Source organism: Podarcis cretensis (genome assembly GCF_951804945.1).
Source record: "Podarcis cretensis genome assembly, chromosome: 13".
NCBI lineage: Eukaryota > Metazoa > Chordata > Lepidosauria > Squamata > Lacertidae > Podarcis > Podarcis cretensis.
This window is the reverse complement of record NC_137182.1, coordinates 15721145-15746776: the sequence shown is the minus strand read 5'-3', so window position 1 is coordinate 15746776 and position 25632 is coordinate 15721145. Positions and strand designations below refer to the sequence as shown.

General features: G+C 47.9%; 1 protein-coding gene across 2 annotated transcripts; it reads left to right on the top strand.

The window, feature by feature from the left end:
• The first annotated feature begins 2879 nt into the window (after positions 1–2879).
• On the top strand, positions 2880–25632 carry GFAP (glial fibrillary acidic protein). Of its 2 annotated transcripts, XM_079949813.1 has the most exons (9): positions 2906–3975; positions 9960–10020; positions 10319–10414; positions 11774–11935; positions 13457–13582; positions 15775–15995; positions 18463–18506; positions 21309–21394; positions 25317–25632. In XM_079949813.1, the coding sequence occupies exons 1-9, from the start codon at positions 3473–3475 to the stop codon at positions 25356–25358; spliced, it is 1341 nt and encodes a 446-aa protein (XP_079805939.1). In that variant the 5' UTR covers positions 2906–3472; the 3' UTR covers positions 25359–25632. The 2 variants fall into 2 exon arrangements, with proteins under 2 accessions (XP_079805940.1, XP_079805939.1); XM_079949814.1 differs by lacking the exon at positions 21309–21394 and having other exon boundaries at positions 2880–3975.

Here is a 25632-nt window from a genome sequence, read left to right as displayed (position 1 = left end):
GAAAAGACTCAATATGGAGGCCAAATGGCCGAAATATTGGGAAATAATAGAAAAAGATGGAGACAATTGGAGGTTGCAGAGTATGGAGAAATAAAGGATAAAGTGCGAGATTGGTTACATTATGCTCAGATTAAAGAAGTTTTTAAGTTGGACAAAAAGATAGGATTCCAGGTGGAAAAATCAAAGTTAGAAACAGAACTGTTAGAACCCAGCTCTAAGATACTTTCAAGAATGTATAACCTGCTGTTAAAATGGAATACACAGGATGAAACGGTGAAATCAGCGATGATAAAATGGGCACAGGACATAGGGTATAACATTATGTTTGCTGACTGGAAAAAGTTATGGACCACAGGTTTGAGATTTACGGCATGTAATGCCTTGAAAGAAAATATTATGAAAATGATATATAGGTGGTACATGACTCCAGTCAAGCTTGCAAAGATATACCATTTATCTGACAATAAATGCTGGAAGTGTAAAGAAGCTGAAGGAACTTTCTTTCACCTCTGGTGGACTTGCCCTAGGGTGAAGGTTTTCTGGGAAATGATATATAATGAGTTGAAAAAGGTATTTAAGTATACCTTCCCTAAGAAACCAGAGGCCTTTCTCTTGGGCATTGTCGGCCAGAGTGTGCAAAAGAAGGATCGAACTTTTTTTATGTATGCTACGACAGCAGCAAGGATACTTATCGCTAAATGCTGGAAAACCCAAGATTTGCCCACACTGGAAGAATGGCAGATGCAACTGATGGACTATATGGAACTGGCGGAGATGACTGGCAGAATTCGAGACCTGGGAGAAGAACTGGTGGAGGAGGACTGGAAGAAATTTAAGGATTATCTACAAAAATATTGTAAATTGTATGAATGTTAAGAAAGATGTAAGATTAGTAATAATATGGCTTCAACAAATTAGTTATAAAGAATACAAATTTAAGTGTAATTGGAAGAAAAGATAAATTTTGGTTAAATAGTATTTTATAATTAAATCTCTAAAAGAGTGATTTTAAATTCCAAAATTTGAGATTTAATCTTGGGAAATTATATTATATGAATGGAATCATCTTAATAATTTGCCAGCAAAATTTATGAGTTTAGAATGCAGGAACAAGAGGTGTGAGGAAGTCCTAGGATGAGAATGAAATGTGGATATTGGAAAATACTATGTTATTATGTATGCTTTTTATTGTTTTAAATTTTTTTAATAAATATTATAAAAAAAAAAAAGCTATGGTTTTCCCAGTAGTGATGTATGGAAGTGAGAGCTGGACCATAAAGAAGGCTGATCGCCAAAGAATTGATGCATTTGAATTATAGTGCTGGAGGAGACTCTTGAGAGTCCCATGGACTGCAAGAAGATCAAACCCCTCCATTCTTAAGGAAATCAGCCCTGAGTGCTCACTGGAAGGACCGATCCTGAAGCTGAGGCTCCAATACTTTGGCCACCTCATGAGAAGAGAAGACTCCCTGGAAAAGACCCTGATGTTGGGAAAGATGGAGGGCACAAGGAGAAGGGGACGGCAGAGGACGAGATGGTTGGACAGTGTTCTCAAAGCTACCAGCATGAGTTTGACCAAACTGCGGGAGGCAGTGGAAGACAGGAGTGCCTGGCGTGCTCTGGTCCATGGGGTCACAAAGAGTCGGACACGACTAAACGACTAAACAACAACAACTTCTTCCTTCCATTTTTGTGCATAGAGAATTCTGGCTGCTGCCATTACATACATAAACAGCTGAATCATCTTTTTTTGGAACTTCTGTCCCTATAGCTACTAAGAGAATAGCTTCAAGTTTTGGGGAGGGTATTATCACTTTTTTATCTCATCATATTTCATTTCTCCTAATTCCCTCGCTTTCTTATAAGTCCACCACATCAGAGTGCCTTTTCTTGACCACTGAGTAACCACTGCTTACACTATTATATCTGGGATCGGGAGATGAGAGGTCTATATCAAGAGATATGGCTCTCAGGCATAGTTGATTCCAAATACAGCACTTCTCTTGATGTGCACTTGGTGTACGGCCCATTGCCTAATCTCCCTGCGAACAAATAAGAATATTGAATAAACAGGTTGTCTGGAAGTGGCCCTGTTTCGCTTTTTCCTAGAACCACCAGGTACAGCCAAGTGCGAAATAATGGCTTAGAAAGAGGAGTGCGGATATACTTAGAATTAAGGAAGAAGGCATCTCTGACTACATCTTAGTAATAATAATAATAATAATAATAATAATAATAATAATAATAATAATAATAATTTATTATGTATACCCCACCCATCTGGCTGGGCCTCCCCAGCCACTCTGGGCGGCTTCCATAGAAACCAAAAATACAGTAAAATATCACACGTTAAAAACTTCCCTGAACAGGTAGTACAGGTATTTGTTTTGCATTTTTGAGCTCACATTCATTTCCATATAAAAATCCATGCCTGATTTCTCCTGCCCCTTGCTTTGTTTCAGCAGCCTAATTTGGTGAATCGTTTTTATTGATTTTCCAAATTTTACCAAATCAACCACAAATTAAGACAAATTTAATTCAACGTTTCCAAATTTTGTTTTCTCGCACTCCGTTTTTGGTGTGTCCAAAGTTTCCTCTTGTTTCTGCTTTATTTTCTTCGTTGTTTCTAGTTCACATTCCATTCCTAACAGTTCACCTTATAGTGCAATAGTTTCTGAGGGGTTTTAAACTTATTTATCCTTAACCGTCAGCCAATTCCTGCACATACAATATTTCAACATTTGCAATATCGACAAGTTGCTATTGTGAAACAACTGGGAATCATGAATGCTTTATGAGCTACCACAAATCTCCCGAAATCCTGGATCTACCGTCTGCCAGGCACTGGTGTTCAGAATTTACATCACTGGCAGACTTGAGGCCTGGGACCCTCTCTAGATCTAAGTATTTTGTGTAAAACGCCTGGTTGTTTTGGTCATACAGAACAGCATGCAAAGGAGTGACATTTGTTGTGTGAACAAGCTCTCTGGGCAAAAGTAGGTTTTGCATTTTCATGAACCGCTTTGGCAATCTGGTTACGCTGCTGTGTTTTTGTCACGCTCTTGCCTGTGATTCTGGGGCAAATGAGATGTTTCTTTTTTCATCTTTAGCAATCTCACGGCTGCCTGCCGTGTGTTATCATGTCACTGCTGTTGTAGGGAGATCGTGGCCATCATAGGTGGGCAAGGACTCTGACCTCGTAGCTCGTCCAAGAGAATTTGCTCTCTTCTCCCATCAAGAACGCTCAAAGCTTCTGCCCAATGCCTTTCTTTTGTTGCTTTGCCAGGGCACAGGGCACTTGGCATGGAAAATGTGAGATGTTAAGGCCTGGCGTGAACCCCATTCTCCCTCCCTCCTCCAGCCTTTCACACGCATATGCTCTGGCGATGGCTAACCCTCTTGTATAAAACCCCTTGCAGCCCACAGAACGAAATCTGTCTGAGTTTGCAGAGCCTGGAGGAGAAGCCTGACCATGGAAGGGCAACGGCTCTCATCCTACGGAAGGCGTTTCGGCACACAGACTTCCTCCATCCACCACGCCTTGAGGTTCTCGCCAGGGCGCAGGTACCTGTCTTCAGGTGCCGGCACTCGGCTCTCCGTCACCAAGCTGAAGACCTCCAGCCTCAGCTTCCGTGCTGGCCCCAAGTTCTCCCCGGACAAGGTGGATTTTTCCCTGGCCGATGCCCTCAACACCGAATTCAAGGAGACCCGCACCAACGAGAAGGTGGAGATGATGGAGCTGAACGACCGCTTTGCCAGCTACATAGAGAAGGTCCGGTTCCTGGAGCAGCAGAACAAAGTCCTGGTGGCCGAGCTCAACCAAATCCGAGACAAGGAGCCCACCAAGTTGGCCGACATCTACCAGGAGGAGGTGAGGGAGCTCCGCCACCAGGTGGACCAGCTCACCAACTCCAAGGCCCGTCTGGAGATCGAGAGAGACAACCTGCTGGAGGACCTCAACAATCTCCGACAAAAGTAAGGAAGCTCCAGGGTCTCTTTTCAAGTTTTGACTGGGCTGGGTGGGGTAAAAGGTAAAGGGACCCCTGACCATTAGGTCCAGTCATTGCCGACTCTGGGGTTGTGGCGCTCATATCGCTTTATTGGCCAAGGGAGCCGGCGTACAGCTTCTGGGTCATGTGGCCAGCATGACTAAGCCGCTTCTGGCGAACCAGAGCAGCGCATGGAAACGCCGTTTACCTTCCCGCCAGAACGCTACCTATTTATCTGCTTGCACTTTGACGTGCTTTCGAACTGCTAGGTTGGCAGGAGCAGGGACCGAGCAATGGGAGCTCACCCCCTTGTGGGGATTCGAACCGCCGACCTTCTGATCAACAGGTCCTAGGCTCTGTGGTTTAACCCACAGCACCAGGGCTGGGTGGGGAAGCACCTGCAAATAGGGAATGAGGCAAGGAAGCAATATGCAGAGGCTTGGGGAATTGAGGATTTGGAGGAGATATGTGAGGTACATCCACATCATGCATTTTAAACACATGGGAACAGGGAATTTATCCCTCACGGAGCTACAGTTCCCAGCACACTTCACGAATTCCAGTTCCCAGGATTCTTGGGGGAACGGCATGTCCTTTTAAACACATGGTGTGGGTGGGTCCTTTGTGAGTGGGCTTTGCACACTCAGGGTCTTACTGGCTGCCTTGTTTGGCTTTGGAATGGGATTTTTTTTTTCAGCAGGTCGTATTGGCAAATGAGTTTTGGGAGGGTTCCTTTGTGGAGTTTTGTGGAGTTTTGGGAGGGTTCCTTTGTGGCACGTGGCTAGGCTTGGTTGCTTGACCCATCTGGAGGAGGGAGTGTCAGATTGTGCATCTGGGGAACTCGTGGGTTCCCTGGGGTTCCTCAGATGATTATTAGGAGTTTTCCCTGAAAAGACTGGTCATGGGAAATGAGCTTCCCTTGGTGACAGCTTGTGGTCTTCCCTTCCAAGCCAGAGCTGCAGGGGAGTGGCATATAATCTATAGCACATTCTCTATTAACAGAAAAATATAATGAGGCCCAAGCATAGGAGCCAACGCCTAGGTGCCAAGGTCCCTTCGTCTTCCCCCAGTAAAATATTTGGGGTGGCAGGGCCTTCCCAAAGTAGATGGGCATTGCCATTCAATTGGTGTGTGTGCTCTGCATCTTGTGATTGATTATGCGGGGTGGGGCTTACCTGGGGCCCCCAATATTTCATTCAAGTTGGCTCCCTTCGGCCCAAGAGGTCTGGCCAGTATACCATGTGAACATGGAAAGTTTCCATAAAGGCAGGAAGCCTGAAAACTGCTAAACTATTGTTATTTCTTCTATGAGCATTTGCTAGTGATCTGCCAGCTCTTTGACTGCAGACTAGGTTAGCTTCCAGGGCTAGCTCTCTTGGAAGTACTAGCCACCGTGTAGATGGGCTCGGCCACATGTCCTTGCCCTTCCGGTGCTCTCCTACCTCTCCTCCTCAGTGGTGGTGCCAGCAGTGGCACAGCAAGGTTGTGGCTCCCCTCTTTTTTCTCCTTCGTCTTTCTCTCTATTCCTTCTCCTTCTCCTCTCCTCCTTCTCCCTGCGTCGGCTCCGGGGCTTTCCTGGCCCCACAGCGCCTCTGGGCAATCGGCCGGGTGACTGGGCGCTCTCACTCCTGGCTCGATTTGGGTCATGGGAGGGGGGTCAGCAGTTCCCCCAGTTTACGTGCCAGGCGTCCCCAGTTCCCCCTTAGCAGTGGCAGCAGCAGTCTCAGCAGCAGAGTGCCAGTCTGGTAGCACTGTTGGCTCTGGCTGGCTTCAGGAGCTGCTCACTGCCGTGGTGTCCACCATTTTGCCTTGCTGGAAGCCCCGTATGACATGTCTTGTGCCGTTGAACCAATCACGCAACATTCATTCCCTACTAATAAATCTACAACACTTAAAATCCGGGGACATTAAATGAAATCCAGGGACGGATTTTGTCCGGGGACAGATTTGTTAATCCGCAAACTGTCCCTGGGAAATGGAGATGTCTGGTAACCATACCACAGAGGGTCTGGAACGCCTGGGATGTCACTGCTAACGTAAGGGCAAAAATGACCACAAATACAAATAATTTTTTAATGACCTCAGAGGAGCAGTGCTGGCTGGTGCCTGTTGAGGCTGGTAGGGCGGAAGGCAGGGAGCCCAACAGTAGGTGGTGCTAGAGAGCCAATGACATGCAGAGCCAACTAATCCAAGTTTTGTCCCCATCCTCTTCCCTGCTGAGTTCTGCAAGGGCAAAACTAGACAGAGGAGGAGGAAGCAGATATCCAGAGCCACCCTCTGGGCTGGATGTAAACACAAAGGCAGGTGGGCTTCCAGGAATCAGGATGGAGGTTGATGGGGCAGTGCCCCATTCGCCATAATGGAGCAGCCTCCACAGTGAAGGAGGTGGGGGCAGCAACAGCGCCAGGTGCCTCTAACAACGTAATGTTTTGTGCTAGCATCTGGCCCTGAGAGGGCGGTCCATACCAACTGCTGTTGACCATGGGATTGGATAGACCAGAGTCACAGTATTGGAAGAGATCACCTACTAGTCCAATCTCCTGCTTAGTGCACGATTGACAATGCAGCATCCCTGACTGATGCCTGTGCAACCTCCCCTTAAAACTGCAGCCCAGGAGATCCCTTCCTAATCTCTTATTTTTTAGAGCAAGTGTAGAGACCTCCAGAAGTTGCTGAACTACATCATTCCTGGCCATGTTTGCTGGGGCTGATGGGGGTTGAACCTCAGCAACGTCGGGAGGGGTTCCCACACCCAGTGCTTTTTTTCTGGAGGTACTCAAAGTTACCCAATACCGGCACCTCTTTTTTCTATCAGAGAAGCACTGGTTAAATGTGTGGCACTTACTGTAGCAACTTCATGGCAAGGTTGCCAGCTTGGCTCTGCGACTGTGGGTGCCATGCAGTGTGCATGGCCCTGGCACTGAAATTTGTGGGTGCCCAGTCCCTTCATGGGGAATTTTGTGGGTGCTCAGGCACCCAAGGCCCCAGGGAATTGGCATCTATGTTTCATGGTAAGTACTGCCACCTTTCCCCCGGAAGAAAAGCACTGCCAACATCTGCTTTAGAAGACCCCCCCCCCCGAGAGGAACAGTTACCAATGTGAGAGAATCTGAGTTCAGCAACAAGGAGGCACAGATCCATTCATTTTGGGTGGACAGTGAGACATGCGCCCACCATCTTGATCAAATGCGATCCCTGGGAACTCTCATTCAAGGTTGAAAATTAGGGGTTTGCTGTGTGATGGGATAACACAGAGACAATTTTAAAAAGCAGGTGAGACAGGAGTTGCAGGCAAGCTAGTCACTGGTCTGGTTGCCTTTGGTAAGAAATCAACTCTATACCGTGGTACCTCGGGTTACATACGCTTCAGGTGACATACGGTTCAGCTTACAGACTCCGCTAACCCAGAAATAGTGCTTCAGGTTAAGAACTTTGCTTCAGGATGAGAACAGAAATCGTGCTCTGGCAGCGCGGAAGTAGGAGGAGGCCCCATTAGCTAAAGTGGTGCTTCAGGTTAAGAACAGTTTCAGGTTAAGTACGGACCTCTGGAATGAATTAAGTACTTAACCCAAGGTACCACTGTACAATTAACAGGAAAGGTTTCCAAAAGTTGCATATTTTATTGTTTGAGGCCACAAGTGAGTAACACAAAGATGTGGGCCAATAAATATGGTTATGGGTTAGTATAGAGTTTATGGACTTAACTGCAGGTGGAACATCTAATAGTTCCTGGGGAGATGGAGAGATGAATTCTTCCTTGCAGCATAGGAAGGATCAATTAACATTACCTCTTGCTTAGCATCCAAGCTACGGACCTGTGGCATAGCCAGCCCCAAACCTTTTCCACCAATATCCTCTCTCCGTTTAACAGCACTAAAGCACTCAGGTGCAGAGCTGGTAACCAGCCCTAGTGTTCCAATAACAGTGCAGGACCAGGGTAGCCGACATGGAGACTTCTAGATTTTGTTGGACTCCAGCTACTATGAGCTCCAGCTGGTACAGTGTATTCCTAACAAGATCAGCAAATAAAACTGCCAATAGCATAATATTGTTGTGCAAATCGTTCATGTGGTTGTGTGTACAGTCTGGGTTGCCACGCCTTAAAAAGGAGATTGTAGATTTTACGTAGTTTGGAGAAAGTGGATAGAGAGAAGTTCTCCGTTTCTCATGACACTAGATCCCAGGGTCATCCGATGAAGTGGATGTTAGAAGATTCAGGAGAGACTAAAGGAAATGCCTTTCCACGCAGTGGTGGTCACCAGCATGGAAGGTTTTAAATGGAGGTACAGACAAATTCATGGAGGATTAGGCTTTCAGTGGCTACTAGTGATGGTTACGCTTTGCCGCCACTGTCAAAGACAGTATGTGCCTCTGAATATCAGTTTCTGGGAATCGGAAATGGAGAGATGTCAGGGACTGGAATGAAGAGGAGGAGGAATGGTAGAGATCACCTACCCCCTTCTCCTGTAGCTGCCAGAGAAGAGAGAGGCAGTATTGAATTACAGCAGAACTACGAGGGAGATAACAGCTCAGAGACAGGTGAACAGCAGAGTTATGAGGTGTTAGGAGAAAGAGGGGGGCAGAGCAGCCACTTGACACGTCATCAGAGCCGTCTTACCCATAGAGGCTAGTGGCGCAGGGCACCAGGGCGCCAAATTCTGGAGGGCGCCAGGAAAGAGGTGGAGGCTGGACGTGGCGCCTAACGGCATCAGCTCGCCACCCTCGCCCGCTTCCGCCATGCCACACTGAAGCAGCGCTGTGCCCAGAGCCTCTACCTGCCATGGCCACCATGGCACGAAGCAGCCAGCTGAGCCGGGAGCTGCCGCGTCCAACCTCTGCCTCTTCCCACCAGAGGAGCTGCCCTCCAGCCGCTGCCCACCTCCTCCAGCCCTGCAAAGCTGGGGGGGCGGGGCGGGGGCGCCGGAGGGATCTTTGCACCACAGCACCAGATATGCTTAAGACAGCCCTGCATGTCATTAGACAGCATAGATGATCCACCATCCCCTACAATACGACGTTCGTTAAGAGTGCAAGCTATGGGACGCAGGTGGCGCTGTGGGTTAAAGCCTCAGCGCCTGGGACTTGCTGATCGAAAGGTCGGCGGTTCGAATCCCTGCGGCGGGGTGCGCTCCCGCTGCTCGGTCCCAGCGCCTGCCAACCTAGCAGTTTGAAAGCACCTCCGGGTGCAAGTAGATAAATAGGGACCGCTTACCAGCGGGAAGGTAAACGGCGTTTCCGTGTGCGGCTCTGGCTCTGGCTCTGGCCAGAGCAGCGATGTCACGCTGGCCACGTGACCCGGAAGTGTCTCCGGACAGCGCTGGCCCCTGGCCTCTTAAGTGAGATGGGCGCACAACCCCAGAGTCTGTCAAGACTGGCCCGTACGGGCAGGGGTACCTTTACCTTTACCTTTAAGAGTGCAAGAGCAACGGACGTAGAGACATTTGACCACTGGGGGCCACCGTAGGGCCAGATGCTGTTGCTTAGAGAGGGAAGTTGGAGGGGCTCAGAGTGAACAACTCCATCATGGAATAATGACTGGATTCTTTGTCTTCTACCGTGATCACTGAATAAATTATAAGCAAGAGCTTTCTTGTTTCCTCCCTGCTTTTTGAAACCATCGGAAGGAGGAGAGTGCTGTTGCACTCCTGCTGGTTGGCTCCCCAAGGGCGGTTGGCCCCCATGAGAACTGAATGTTAGCCCTTTAATCTGATCCTGCAGGACTCTGTTCTTATGCTAATATTATCGCTGCTTTTGTTATTGTTATTTTGTTGTATTAATTGCATGCAAAGCCTGAAGGGTTTGACAACTTGCAAATAAACAGCGCAGAATTAGAAAAGGTCTGAGGGCCTTGTGGAGGCTTTGACCTTGACATATTTTTTTCCCTTGGTTTCAGCCCCTTGCAGAAGGGAACCGATAATTCAGCATAGCTTCCTGATTTTCCCATCTCTCTCTCTCTCTCTCTCATTTAAGGTTGCAGGACGAGATTAATCAGCGCCTTGAAGCTGAGAACAATTTGTCTTCCTACCGACAGGTGAGGTGGAAAAAATGACGAATCCCATCCCGGAACTATGGGCAGAGAATGCAAGATGGCCTTGTAGCTTGTAACTGATCTGAAGTAGTTTCCTCCTTGCTACATCATGTGCATGCATGTATGTGTCTCGTGGAAGGGCTGTAGTTGAGCCATCTGTAGCACATGTCAGGGCAACCCTCTTTTACTTTATTTTTAAGAGAGAGAGAGAGCATGCAAGAGGTCCCGTTTTCCTCCCTATACATGACGTTAAGGGCCAAAACAGATAAAATGTCCCTCATTCTCCCCTCTCAATTCTTAGGATGTTGATGATGCTGCGTTGGCCAGAATAGACCTGGAACGTAAAATTGAATCACTTCAAGAGGAGATCAACTTCCTAAAGAAGATCCACGAGGAGGTATGGAATACAGGGCCGCCAAGCTGAAGATCCTCCATCTTGAAAGGCAGTTGGGGTAACAGGCCGGATTGAAGGCCCAGATCCACAGTGTGGCTTGTGCTCTGTTTTCCCTTTAATGCCTGCCAAAAAAAAAAACAACCAGCGAGAGGGAGAGAGACATGCTGAAAACTGGTCATTCGGTCCCATTGCTGGGAAAGCCAACCGACTCTTCATCTGACTCAGAGGCTCTGGGTTCTAACTGCATTTTTGTGAGGCTCGTTTTTAATGGCGTTTCTCAATTTCATTGTATGTTAACACGACTGCATTTCACTTTATGGGCCATTCAGGTTGAAATGCAGCTTGCAAATTTTAACACAAGCAAGCAAACAAACCTAGACCTTTGATCCTGGAGATGTTATATTTCCCATGTATTCCTAAAGGTGTCCAGGTTTCCTAATATGGCACATCTTCCCTCCACACACAAAGGAGGCAAAAATATGTCCACTCGATCTAAACAATGAGCAAGGAGTGTCCAGCACTGCTTAGAATTCTAAGAAGCCAGCAGCAACCTTCACTGACCATCAGTGCAGCCTTCAAAGGCTCACTCCACCATCTTGATTCAAAATGGCATCCAACAATATCCTAACATAGACAAAATCCTGTTCCCTGATCTCAGGAACCATTGTGCCAAAGTTATTTAGCTTGTCCGAAGGGATCACTGCAGTCTTGAAAGACTGAGTCTGCCATTTTGTTTCAAAATGGTGCCCAGTGGTATCCAAAGAGTTTAGCAGCTGACCTCCTTCTGCCCCCCTCGGCAATGAATAGACCACACACTGATAAGTAAGTTTAAAATTGCTTTACTTACAGTTTCTAGGTCTCTGTCATGCATTGTCTTATGCAGCAATAATAGATAACACAGACAACATATTCTTGGGTAGAAATACAGAAAAGTAGCTTCAGACATGTGTCTGGGAGCTATCATAAGGCACATCCTGTCTCCATGACTTGCATCTTGAAGAAGAGAGTGAGGAAAGGAAGAGAAGAAACACATCACCTCCAGAGCTTTCCCCACAAAAACCCACTCTTTAAAGCTGAATCGAAGCAAATGCCTATTCAGGGTTTCTGCAGATTACCATTTGCTCCGATTCAGCTTTAAAGAGCAGTTTTTCACAGGCAAATCTCCGGGTCAAGGAAAAGGGCATTTGGATATGGACCTCAGACCCTGCCTGGAAAGCACAGAGGAAAGGTAGGTGTGGATAAGTCCTACATTTGTGAATTTGCCCTGATCTGTTCTCCAAAGTCTTAATTGGTCCAGTTTTTTGGAAACCCTGCCCCGTGAATGAGGTTTCTGGATTCATAACTCTTCTGTCCCCTTCTCAGGAGCTTCGGGAGCTGCAGGAGCAGCTGCAGCAGCAACAGGTCCACATCGAGATGGACATGGCCAAGCCGGACTTGACATCTGCCTTGCGCGAGATCCGCATCCAGTACGAGTCCATGGCCTCAAACAACATGCATGAGACTGAGGAATGGTACAAGTCTAAGGTACGTGACCAGGGTGGAGGCCAGCCCAAGGGAAAGTGAAAGACCGAGGATTCCCACAGCTTTGACTAGCATTCCAATTGAATGGGGCTGCCACTCAGATTGCCCATTCTAGACGAACAGGGCCTTGCACCATTGAGATGCTTTGGAAGGTGGCAGTAAGGAATGGGAGGGACGGTGTGGATGAGACTTCTGGTTGCATGCATGGCTAGTGACAATTTTCAGTGCTTGAAGCACAGGATGCATGTGTCACTCTGGTCTTTTTCTTCACTATTCAGTATAAATAATGTGCATTTTTTAAATTTAATGACATTTCTAGCCCGTACCAGCAATGGTTGCTCCAAACACCTGTGATAACAGGTGCCTTTTCTCCAAGATACTTCCCATTTTGAGTTCCCTTTGGGTGCTTCCATTTGGTGAAGAAACCATAGACTTCCTTGCCTGAAAATTCAAGCACAATTGCCCTGTCAGGAAGGGAGGTGAAGGGTTTGAAGGTCACAGTGGCGATCAGGTATAAGCTCTGGCGACACAACCTTTTCAACCAGGGGTTGATAAACCCCAGCTTGCAGGCCTAATCCAGTCCCTCTCAAAAAAACAAAAACAAAAAAGCCTTCCCCTCAAGACCTTACTGATCCTGGCAGCAACAGCAAAACAGGGAGGGGACATTAAAGTAGATAACAGTCAGTATCAATAAACACATTTGTAAAGTTGGGCTATTGATCAGAAGATGTAATTTAGATGTAGTCAGTACTATTTTTCTAAAAAAAGAGGTGCCAGAACTGAGCATGAACACCTCCCTTCTTCTCTTAGAGTGGCATTTGTGCCCACTTGAGAGGTGCCGGAACTGAGTTCAGTGGTGAAGCAATCTGATTGGGCGCCTGGGGCAGCACATGCCCTGCGCCCAGGGGCGGGGCCAGCAGCTTGTGGAGGTGGAGCCATCCATCCATGGGGGCGGGGCCAGCCGCCCTTTGGGTGGGGCAAGTCAGGGCAGGACACTCCATGGGGCCTCCAAGAAGTTTGCCTGCCTCCTCCCACTCAGCCACCCTACTGCTGAGGGGGAGGTGGCGAGCGGACCGTCTGGGGCAGCGCAGAGCCTGCAGGCGCCCAAGCCATCGCGTTGCTCCCAGGAGAGACGTGTGGCTCGGCCGCGCTGCAGGCCCTGAGTGCCACCCGGCATTTTGTCACACCCCCCCCCTCAGTGGTGACACTTGAGGCGGCCCACACCCACCACACACCCCTTCCTCCACCCCTGAGTTCCAGCAATTCCGGCTGTAAAAAAAGGCCCTGGATACAGTATTGGGGTGGGAATAGCACACTTATGTGGACACGAACTGTCCTTTCCCTGGTCATGTGATTGATCATGGATGAGCAGAGAGGGGGGCAATAACAGCCCGTCCACCCCCATAGCTGATCTGCCCAGATCAGCTGTGGAGAGAGGGTTGTGTTCTGGTGTGAGTGCCCAATGCGAGTGAATGTGTTCCTTGAGCCACGAAACAGAACGTTAACCTGACTTCCGCCTGGTAGTTTGCAGACCTGACCGATGCAGCGGCACGAAACATTGAGGCCCTGCGTCTCGCCAAGCAAGAAGCCAACGAGTACCGCCGGCAGCTGCAGTCCCTCACCTGTGACCTGGAGTCCCTGAGGGGATCGGTAGGTGGAGCTGATGCGGAAATTTGGAGAAGGGAGTTTAAGATTGGGGAAATGAGAAATGGAGAGAAACCGGAATCGACAGGTTCATCTGTCTCTGGTTCCCGGCTAAGCCCAATGGAGAGGGCCTCGCCTCTCCCTCCGCCGCAGTCAAATGGAATTGGCCAACAGTGGAGGTAGTTCTCGGAGGCAAGGCAACAAATGGCAGCTGGTCCCAGCTGAGCCAGTGGAGGAGGCCTGGCTCTCTCACCTCACTGTCTGAGGCAACCAGTTGAAATGGATAAGCTCCCCCCCCCCCGCCCCACATGACTGGCGTTCCTTCCTGCCCACAGAAACCACTCCATGAAAATTCATCAGCATTTTGCTGCAAATTTCTCATAAGGTACACCTTTTTAGATGCTAATAGGATATTCCCCCCTAATACCTCCCTTTTTGCACAGCTATTCTCCCTAACTGGGACACGGGTGGCGCTGTGGGTTAAACCACAGAGCCTAGGACAGCCTGCCACACTTAGTGGTTCACACTATAATTGAAATTGAAATACTTTATTGTCACTTGTGGTGCTGTGGGTTAAACCACAGAGCCTAGGGCTTGCTGATCAGAAGGTCGGCAGTTCGAATCCCCGCGACGGGGTGAGCTCCCGTTGCTCAGTCCCTGCTCCTGCCAACCTAGCAGTTCAAAAGCACAAAGTGCAAGTAGATAAATAGGTACCGCTCCAGCAGGAAGGTAAATGGTGTTTCCATGCGCTGCTCTGGTTCGCCAGAAGCAGCTTAGTCATGCTGGCCACATGATCCGGAAGCTGTACGCCGGCTCCCTCGGCCAATAAAGCGAGATGAGCGCCGCAACCCCAGAGTCATCTGTGACTGGACCTAATGGTCCTTTTTCTTCTCCCTAATATAATGCACTTTGGTATATTATTTTCATTCACATATGCATCTGTACACACACTTTACTCTTACATTATTTTTGCCTGTGTTACTTGGCTGGAGAATGGTGTTGCAAAATTCAGATAGTTAGTTTTTTCCCCATTTCGATATGCATTTTATTTTTTTTAAAAATCACAAATTGGGTAAGTTTGCCTCTAAGTGCAAATTGAATCAAATGTCTCCCCAATCCCTAACTGGGGCAAGCTGCTATTGGGTATTCCTTTTCCAGCATTGTCTCCTAAGTAGAAAGTGATTGTTCCACCTAGTCCTTATGTAATGCCATTACGCAATAATATGAAAGGGTTGGCTTGTTCCCGAGTGTGCCTCATCTCCTCTTCCTTCCCTGTAGTAGTAGTAGTAGTAGTAATAATAATAATAATAATAATAATAATAATAATAATAATTTATTTATACGTCTCTGGCTGGGTTTCCCCAGCCACTCTGGGCAGCTTCCAACAGAATAATAATAATAATAATAATAATAATAATAATAATAATAGCGATAAAACATCAAACATTAAAAACTTCCCTAAACAGGGTTGCCTTCAGATGTCTTCAAAAAGTCAGATAGTTGTTTATTTCCATGACATCTGATGGGAGGGCGTTCAGAAGGGCGGGCGCCACTACCGAGAAGGCCCTCTGCCTGGTTCCCTGCAACCTCACTTCTCACAATGAGGGAACCGCCAGAAGGCCCTCGGAGCTGGACCTCAGTGTCTGGTCTGAACGATGGGGGTAGAGACGCTCCTTCAGGTATACTGGGCCGAGGCCATTTAGGGCTTTAAAGGTCAGCACCAACACTTTGAATTGTGCTCGGAAACATAATGGGAGCCAATGTAGGTCTTTCAGGACCTGTGTTATATGGTCTCGGCGGCCGCTCCCACTCACCAGTCTAGCTGCCGCATTCTGGATTAGTTGTAGTTTCCGGGTCACTTTCAAAGGTAGCCCCACATAGAGCGCTGTTCCTCATTGCTTATGCCTCTTGACTCATGAGCCATTATTGGTCAACTGCAAACTGCCTTGAGTGCTTTGGCAGAAAGGCAGGAACTGAATGTACGGCAGTTCATGAGGGAAATGAGCGAAAGGTATATATTCCCAGAATGTACGTCACTTTCATCCTCCAAGCTGGGTCCAACATGGATATTGCTGACATGGCTTATAACCTCCTCACGTCAGCTGTGGGCTCAGGGTGTCCCTTCCCCTTTGCAGGTTAGTAACAGACCACTTGTTTTGTTGCATTCGCCGGTGACGCTTCCCTTGTCCTCATTACAGAACGAATCTCTGGAGAGGCAGCTGAGGGAGATGGAAGACCGCTATGCCCTCGACACTGCCGCCTACCAGGACACAGTGATTCGGCTGGAGGAAGACACCCGCAGCCTCAAGGAGGAAATGGCTCGTCACCTCCAGGAATATCAGGACCTCCTCAATGTCAAGCTGGCTTTAGATATTGAGATTGCCACCTACCGCAAACTCTTGGAGGGGGAGGAAAGCAGGTAGTGCCCAGAAGCTCCCATAGCCATAGTGTTGTGACATATTTTACATGGAATTGCTGGGGATCCTGTCAGAGCCATACAAAGCTCCTTAGAAGCCCTGTGTGTTAGGCTTGTTCTACATATATGCAGTCAAATGAGGTGGCTGAGTCTTGGTGGTGAAATGGACCCTACCACTTCACACTGCAGGTAGGGGGTCCCATTTTAAAGGTTAAAGGTAAAGGGACCCCTGACCATTAGGTCCAGTCGTGGCTGACTCTGGGGTTGCAGCGCTCATCTCGCTTTATTGGCTGAGGCAGCCGGCGTACAGCTTCCGGGTCATGTGGCCAGCATGACTAAGCCGCTTCTGGCGAACCAGAGCAGCGCATGGCAGCGCCTTTTACCTTCCCGCCGGAGCGGTACCTATTTATCTACTTGCACTTTGATGTGCTTTTGAACCGCTAGGTTGGCAGGAGCAGGAACTAAGCAACGGGAGCTCACACCGTCACGGGGATTCAAACCGCCGACCATCTGATCGGCAAGTCCTAGGCTCTGTGGTTTAACCCACAGCGCCACCCACATCCCATTTTAAAGGTTAGCATTGTGTTAAATACACACAACTCTCCACAAGTAGGGAATCAGCACAGTGGGAAGTGGGCTGGGCTGTGAACACTTACAAATTGCAAGTCCCACCCATAATCTAAAGTGGTACAGTATAGTCGACTCTTATTGTCTTAGGAGTCTTCTAGTTCATTCTGCTTCAAGGAGAGACCAGGCCTCCCTCGAAACTTGGATGGGTCTCATAAGTGTAATTTAAAAAAATGAGCCTCCAAGTCAGCTTGTTGTTAGTCAGACAACGGGGTGAGCTCCCGTTGCTCTGTCCCAGCTCCTGCCAACCTAGCAGTTCGAAAGCACACCAGTGCATGTAGATAAATAGGTACCACTGTGGAGGGAAGGTAAACGGCGTTTCCGTGTGCTCTGGTTTCCATCATGGTGTTCTGTTGTGCCAGAAGCGGTTTAATCATGCTGGCCACATGACCCAGAAAGCTGTCTGTGGACAAATGCCACCTCCCTCAGCTTGAAAGCAAGATGAGCGCCGCAACCCCATAGTCGCCTTTGACTGGACTTAACTGTCCAGGGGTCCCTTTACCTTTTTACCTAGTCAGGCTCTCTGGTTTAATATTGGAAATATTACCACGTACTGTTGCTTTGAACCTGATCTTCCAGGGCACCAAGCATTCCTTGCTCTAATGTGTCACTGTGTAGGTTCTATATCCAGGATCCACTGTGCTAAAACCCTCCAGTAGACCCGGGGATGACTCGTACCAAATAGCATTTGAATATGACCAAGCGATTCCTGTCAAACCTCTGTTTGGTGTTGTCCTTAAGTCAGAAAAAACTGTTGTTCTTTTCCACCTCAAGGCATTTTGGACTACAGTGGTACCTCGGGTTACATACGCTTCAGGTTACAGACTCCGCTAACCCAGAAATAGTGCTTTGGGTTAAGAACTTTGCTTCAGGATGAGAACAGAAATTGTGCTTCGGTGGCGCAGCAGCAGCGGGAGGCCCCATTAGCTAAAGTGGTGCTTCAGGTTAAGAACAGTTTCAGGTTAAGTACAGACCTCCAGAACGAATTAAGTACTTAACCAGAGGTACCACTGTACTGCTCCCATCATCCATGACCATTGGCCAGGATGGCTGTGGCTGATGGGAGTGGTAGTCCAAGACAAGATGGGGAAGGGTGTTGTTTCCCATGTTACTTCTGCCGGATCAGCCATTTTGTGAGGTGTGTGCTTCTCACCTGAGCTCCTTTGGCTCTGCTGCTTACCCAGTACAAAACCTGGAATTAATTAATTAAAGATGCAAGGTTGGGGAAGGATTGAGAGAATTAGGACCGATCAAGGGCAGCTCACCCTGATTCGCCACCTGGCAAAACAGGAAAGTGGTCCCTGCTCCAGCGGTGGGTTGTCAGCACCCGGGGCAAGGCAAGTAATTTGCGCCCCTAACACCTAACCTGTCGCCGCTGCCAGCTTCTTCTTGCTGCTGCCTGGGCTGCTGCCATGGGGCTCTGCTACAGCCTGCGCCCGAGGCTCTTCGGCGACTCTGGAGGTGGCGAGCGCCCCCCCCCCCCAGATGTTGCGCCCGGTGCGGCTGGCCCCCCCTGCACCCCCCACACTATGCCACTGCCCTGCTCTCGTCACCAAAGCCACCCTCATCTGAGATGTGCGGCAGTGCCCGCAAAGCAGCAGCAATGACGGTGGGTTCTGGTGGGATCTCTTGAGATCTCATGGAGCTCTTGCAGGATCAAATGGAGCACATGAGATCTCTTCAGATTTTGGCAAGGTCTTGTGAGATCTCAGTGGCTACTGCTGCCTCCTCTTGTGGTTCCACTGCCTGAGGCTGTGACCTTAGCCTGCCTCCTGGGTGGGCTGGCCCTGGGACTGTTTCGAAAACCCACTCTCTTTTCCTTTTCTTCCTTGTGTCTTTGCAGGATCACCATTCCAGTGCAGACCTTCTCCAACCTTCAGATCCGAGGTAAGGAACCCATTCTGTCATGAGGATGGCTGTTGCCATGTGACCACACACAAATGAGGCAACAACTGTACGTGGGCTGTCCCGTGAATCCGCTAGATGAAATAGCGGAAGAACGTTGCCTCAGGAGAGTGAGGAAAATTCTCAGGGATGACTCACACCCTGGCTGGCACTTTCTTGATCTCCTGCCCTCAGGCAGAAGATATAGAAGCATGATTAGTCGCACCAACAGGGTAAAGAACAGCTTCTATCCATGCGCTGTTAGGCTGCTGAATGAAAAGATAACAACAGGGCAACTGACTTTCGGGTTTGGTGGGTGTGCGTCAGTAAACGAGGGGAATTGAGACTAAGAGAGCTGAGTAGGGGGTGCTCATGTAATCTCACTGTTTACAAGTTGTACAAGTGACAATAAAGTATTTCAATTTCAATTATAGTGTGAACCACTAAGTGTGGCAGGCTGTGTGGCAGCAGAGGAGGTGGGGCAGGTGGCGGCAGTGGCAGATATGATAGTGGCAGCAGGGCAGGGCAGCACTTTCTGTCTTGAAACAAGCAGCGAAATGGCATGTGCTGCCGCTTTGCCTAATCTAGTCTGAAGGTAGAAAGACCAATACATATTGGAAAACTTCTATTGTCTTCTGCTTTGCCGATGCCTTTCTCCACCGATACCACCATAATCGTATTCGTGCCTTTCTGGATCAATCCTAAAGGCCTTCATTGTTCTATTTCTGGCCTCAAAGATGCCTTTTGGCAGGCTAGAAGCAGGATGAGGAAGGGGTTGCAAGTGGGTCGCACAAGATATGGGTCACGGGAGCTGCGAATATCAACAACAGGCACTCGTTAGCAAGAGGAAGGAAAGGGGAGAGAGGTTGTATTCCAAGCCTCTGGCTCCTGTCTATTTTACTATTTACCATATTTTTTGCTCTATAAGTCTCACTTTTTCCCTCCTAAAAAGTAAGGGGAAATGTGTGTGCATCTTATGGAGCAAATGCAGGCTGCGCAGCTATCCCAGAAGCCAGAACAGCAAGAGGGATTGCTGCTTTCACTGCACAGCGATCCCTCTTGCTGTCCGGCTTCTGAGATTCAGAATATTTTTTTTCTTGTTTTCCTCCTCCAAAAATTAGGTGCGTTTTGTGGTCTGGTGCGTCTTATAGAGCGAAAAATACGGTATTTTTGAAAACCAGTGGTGCCATTGGAGGGACAACTTGGGGGGCAGAAGAGCTGGGATCCCACCCAATGGAATGAGCAGGAGGGACCCCAAACTCAGTAGGATTACCATGTTTTGAGTATAGCAATACATAATGTCATCTAAAAGCTCCCCACCCCTATAAGAACATGCAAGTTCAGAGTCTAAAATTATCCACCTGCACTGCAGAGAGAAGGCTCTTTACCTCTCCTTTTTCAATACAGGAAGGGAGGGAGAGTAGGTTTCTAATCCTGGCACCCAATGAAATGCCGATATCTGGAAGGTGGGGCATGTGCAATCTAGGAGAGGCTGCAAAGAGGAGCTGAGCAGGAAAAGCTAACCGTTTCCCTACGCACTGCAGTTTTTCGACACCTCTTGTGTGCGCTGTAGGAGATACAGGCAAATGTAGCTGCTGCGTTGGGGACCCCTGGATTAAAAGAGCTTCCTATATGCCAAAAAAACCTTCCTAAAACTGAAGTCTTTGGAAATTAATTGGGATCCAATGAAGGTGTTTCCTACACTCATGTCCTCCTGAAATCCATCTCCCATCAACAAGGCTTGTTTCAAGGCCACGGCTAATACTAGCTTCGAACCAGGAACTTCCCAGCTCACTCTTTTTCTGTGCATCTTTACTTGTCTTGGGGAGCAGGTCCCATTGGGTACAATAGTAAAGGTAAAGGACCCCTGGATGGTTAAGTCCAGTCAAAGGTGACTATGGGGTTGCAATGCTCATTTCGCTTTCAGGCTGAGGGAGCCAGTGGTTGTCCACAGTCAGCTTCCTGGGTCATGTGGCCAGCATGGCTGAACCACTTCTGGTGCAACTGGACACTGTGACGGAAACCAGAGAGCGTGGAAACACCTTTACCTTCCTGCTGCAGTGGTACCTATTTATCTACTTGCACAGGCGTGCTTTTGAACTGCTAGGCTGGCAGAAGCTGGGACTGAGCAACGGGAGCTCACTCTGTTGCGGGGATTCAAACTGCCGACTTCTGATCGGCAAGCCCAAGAGGCTCAGTGGTTTAGACCACAGCACCACCCGTGTCCCTGTTTACAATAGTACTTAACTCCAGTAAACATAACTAGGGGTGCATTGTTAGACGCCACACCAGTTCTCTTCTGTGCCAGCTGCTACTAGATTTCATTTCATTGCACACCTCTGTTCCACTTTGATTCTTCTTTGTGATCACTTTGGTTGTTGTTGCCATATGGGAGGCTGCTTGAAAAACCTCTGAAAGGAAAACTCCTTGAAGAGGAATTTGTATGCGTGTTACTGAGATGTTTGTTGGTCAAGGTCAAGGTGCTACAATTTAGGATCACTTAGATCTAGCGATGGCTCCCTGCTACCTAGCAAGTTCTCCCCGCCCCCCTTTCCTTGACTGGTTGCCCTTCACTGCAGCTGCATCAGAGTGAAGAAGGAGCTGAGTTTTAGTTCACCATTCTATACCGTTCTCTCTCACACACATTCTCCCAGACCCATAGCATTTCCTTCTGTTTCTTTCTTTGTGGTCTCGCGGGCCAGCTCAAAGTCTATCACAGATGAACAGTGTGTGCCTTCTCCAGGTCACAATTCAGTAACTACCACACTATGACAATGACCGGGCTGTTCTTTCCCTCCTCACCAGAGACCAGCCTGGACACAAAGTCCGTTTCTGAGGCCCACCTGAAGAGGAGTATTGTGGTCAAAACAGTGGAGACAAGAGATGGAGAGGTAGGCAAAAGCTACCCAGGCCTTGGTTTTCTGATCACATGATTGAAAGATCTAGCAATCCAACCTTTTCTTTCCAAACACCTGTAGAATCTATGGACATGCCTGCCCCACTCATTTTATTTTTAATCCTCCATGAAATAGATTCCTCAGTCTCCTTCGTTATCATGCTCTGTCGCTGAGCTGCTCATAGTTAGGAAATTCTTCCTAATATTCAAACCTCCTTCCTCTCTGTAGTTTTAATCTTGTCACTGGTGAGTGACTGTAGCCCTTTTAATCTTCCAATATCTCTTGGCTTCTTGGGACTATATATACCAGCCTCCTTCCGCCTTTCCTGGTAGGATTTGTCTTCTAGAACCTCCGCCTATCATCTTGCAATGATTCCCTCTGCATCCTATTTCAATTTATCAGCATTTTCTTCTTTCACTGTGCTACCCAGGGCCCCAAATGAGTGCTCCCCGGCACTGAGAAAAGCAGTGTTATTATCTGTAACTTCTTATGTCTTGGGTCTGATGTTTCTGTTTGGAGACAACCAACCAGCAATGGTCTTGGGCATTTGAGCTGAAGCACCACATGACTGGCATCTGTTTGTTATCCATTGGAGACTACGCATTTCCCTCAGGCATGCTAACCAGTTGTCCTTGTGCACAAACCGGGGTTCCTTCTTCCTATGTGTAACACTTGATATTTCTTGTTGGCATTCATCCCCTTGGGTTTCTCTGCCATTGCCTCCGGTTTATGATGTTGGAAACATGAGGGAGATTTATAACTTACAATTAGGCTTGTGGGCAGTAGAAAATAACTTTTCTTCCTTCCAGAATTGGTGTCGAGATGGATGGCTGGAACATGAGTCAAAATGGATGGGAGAATGAATTCTCTAACATGGTCACAGCAAGCTTTTCCAAGTTTGGGGTTTGGGGAATGGTTTGCCCATCAGCCTAGAACTATGCATCTTGATGGACTGTATTTCAGTTCCTGTTCTAGTGTCAGTAAAAACAATAGCAAATAAAGTATTTAAAAAGAAAAGAAAAGAGGGAGCAGGCACTTGGGAATAAGTAATTAAAGTTCTGATGCTATAGAGACAGTGTGTGTCAGATGGCAGAATAAAGGCCTGCTTTTCTGCCTTGCCTGCTAGTGCCTACAAAAAAATTAGGCAGTGTTGGTCAGCAGGCAAAAGTTATACTGCAAGGATGAAGCTGTGCTCCTGACAAGACTTTATTCCCTCAGTGAGCACTCTGTTCAGCCTGAGATACTACATAGCTCAGATCAAAGGTCTTGCAACCTGACTCCTGAGGAAATGCATAGTCTGGAGAATTGAACAGAGCAGAATAACAAACCTGGAAAGTATCGGGCCATAATTATAGTAATAATTATTATTAATACTTATACCCCGCCCATCTGGCTGGGTTTCCCTAGCCACTCTTGGTGGCTCCCAACAGAATATTAATAATAATAAAGCAATAAAACATCAAACATTAAAACGTCCCTAAAAAGGGCTGCCTTCAGATGTCTTCTAAAAGTCAGATAGTTGTTTATTTCCATGACATCTGATGGGAGGGCGTTCCACAGGGCAGGCGCCACCACCTAGAAGGCCCTCTGCCTGGTTCCCTGCAACTTCACTTCTTGCAGTAAGGGAACTGCCAGAAGGCCCTCAGTGTCCAGGCTGAATGACGGGGGTGGAGACACTCCTTCAGGTATACTGGGCTGGGGCCATTTAGGGCTTTAAAGGTCAGCACCAACACTTTGGATTGTGCTCAGAAACGTACTGAGAGCCAATGTAGGTCTTTCAGGACCAGTGTTATATGGTCTTGGTGGCCACTCCCAGTCACCAGTCTAGCTGCCGCATTCTGGATTAGTTGTAGTTTCCGGGTCACCTTCAAAGGTAGCCCCACATAGAGCGCATTGCAGTAGTCCATAGCTTCCCATTGTGCACAGAAGACATGTGTGTGGTGGGGTGCAAATAGTTATTTGGGATAATCCTGAATATTTACCTAGTTCTAAAGCGCTTCATGTATTGTTGCGTTGTGAACCGCCCTGAGATCTATGGATATGGGGTGATGTACAAATTTAATAAATAAAATATAGCATCTTGTTATAATTCTCACAGTGGCCTTATAAAGGTAAGCCAGTACAGTGGTACCTTGGTTTACAAACTTAACCCGTTCCGGAAGTCTGTTCTTAAACCAAAGTGTTCTTAAACCAAGGCATGCTTTCCCATAGCAGCGGGGGACTCAATTTACAAATGGAACGCACTCAACATGTTCTGCTTCCAAGGCAAAGTTCACAAACCAAAACACCTACTTCTGGGTTTGCAGCGTTCTTAATCCAAGTTGTTCATAAACTAAGCTGTTCTTAAACCAGGGTACCACTGTACTATTATCCCCATAATGTGGATGAGAGGCTTGACTAACACAGCTTAGTGAACAGGTTTGTGGCAAATTCAAAGTGGAGACTTCCTGTTTCGTTGCTTTGTCTCTTGTGGCTGATAGCTACACCAGCCCTTTTGCTCCTTACTATGCACCAGCCCATTTGCTCCTTACTATGCGGGACGCAGGTGGCGCTGTGGGTAAAACCTCAGTGCCTAGGACTTGCCAATCGTAAGGTCGGTGGTTTGAATCCCCGCGGCGGGGTGAGCTCCCGCCGTTCGGTCCCAGCTCCTGCCCACCTAGCAGTTTGAAAGCACCCCTAAGTGGAAGTAGATATATAGGGACCGCTTTATAGTGGGAAGGTAAACGGCGTTTCCATGTGCTGCGCTGGTACTGGCTCGCCAGATGCAGCTTTGTCACGCTGGCCACGTGACCCGGAAGTGTCTTCGGATAGCGCCAGCTCCCGGCCTATAGAGCAAGATGAGCCCGCAACCCTAGAGTCGGTCACGACTGGCCCGTACGGGCAGGGGTACCTTTACCTTTACCTTTATGCAGTTAAATATACATATAGCTGGACTGCTGCAAAGGCATGAAATTTGAGCTAGGCCCTCATTGTTTCCTTCTTTCTTCTTCCGCCAGGATGGGGGCTTAAATCTCCTCTCCTCCGCTGGTACATTTTCCAGACCTGCCCTGCTGGTTTACTTCCATCCAGGAAAACAAACCATGACCTTTTAGGGTTAAATAGATTCAGCTAAAGCATAAAAAATAAAGCTTGCTTTACATACCCTCCAACATTTATCCAATGAAAATAGGGATGTCCTATTTAATATTAATATTAATATTAATATTATTACTATTATTAATAATAATACCCCGCCCATCTGACTGGGTTGTCTCAGCCACTCTGGGCAGCTTCCAACATATATAAAAACATAATAAAACATTAAACATTTTTAAAAAACACTTCCCCATGCAGGGTTGCCTTCATATGTTTTCTAAATGTTGTAGAGTTACTTAGCTCCTTGGCTCGGTGGGTCGCATAACTCCAATTTCAATTAAGTGTCACCAGTATTGGCAATAATCTTGTGCATCAACTGTTATGTACTGAAGTTCTCACCCTGGGCCAGCAGGGGGATACTGTAGATAGTTTTCACTCAGGTCCACGTCAGTTATTTTAGGCGGGAAACCCTGGGTTGTTGTTGCTACAATGTTGACAGCCGGCTGCCTATAAAAGCAGGCCGGCTGAGCTGTTTGCTGTTCAGTTCTGTCCAGCGTACAAATAAAGAGCTGCTCTGGAGAAATCGCTGTGTCGTCTGCTATGTTCGCCCACAACCTAACATCAACCATCAAGTTACTAGTTCTGTGCTGCCATAGACCCTGCTTTGATTTTGATTTTTAGGGGACAGGTGGGAGTAAGCAATGGGAACCTGAAGCATTTAGAAGGGAGCACACAAAGTTTCAAAATGAATAGGAGCTGTTTTGTGGCCGCTGAAAGCTAGGTTGCGACCCAAGCAGGGTGAATAACTTCCCTCCCATTCTTCTCCCCACTCTGCCTGCAGGTGATCAAGGAGTCAACCCAGGAGCACAAGGAAGTGGTGTGAAGCCAGCGGCCGCGAAGTAAAAGCCACGCTAGCGAAGGGAGGGAGGAGACGCCTGTAGCTGTAGGACGCTAGGAGAAGCTTGCCTCCCTTTCTGACGCTTCAGGGCTATGGCCCCAAAACAGCTCCGCATGCCGAATATGCCGCTGCTACGAGGGGTGGGAAACATTTGCAAATTTAACTATTGCTGGGAAAGTATAACCAGGTGCTGCCTTTTGGGCCTCAGTTGCCTGGTGCTTCAGGTGGGGTTTGCCCCCCCCTTTCTCGCATCTTGTAT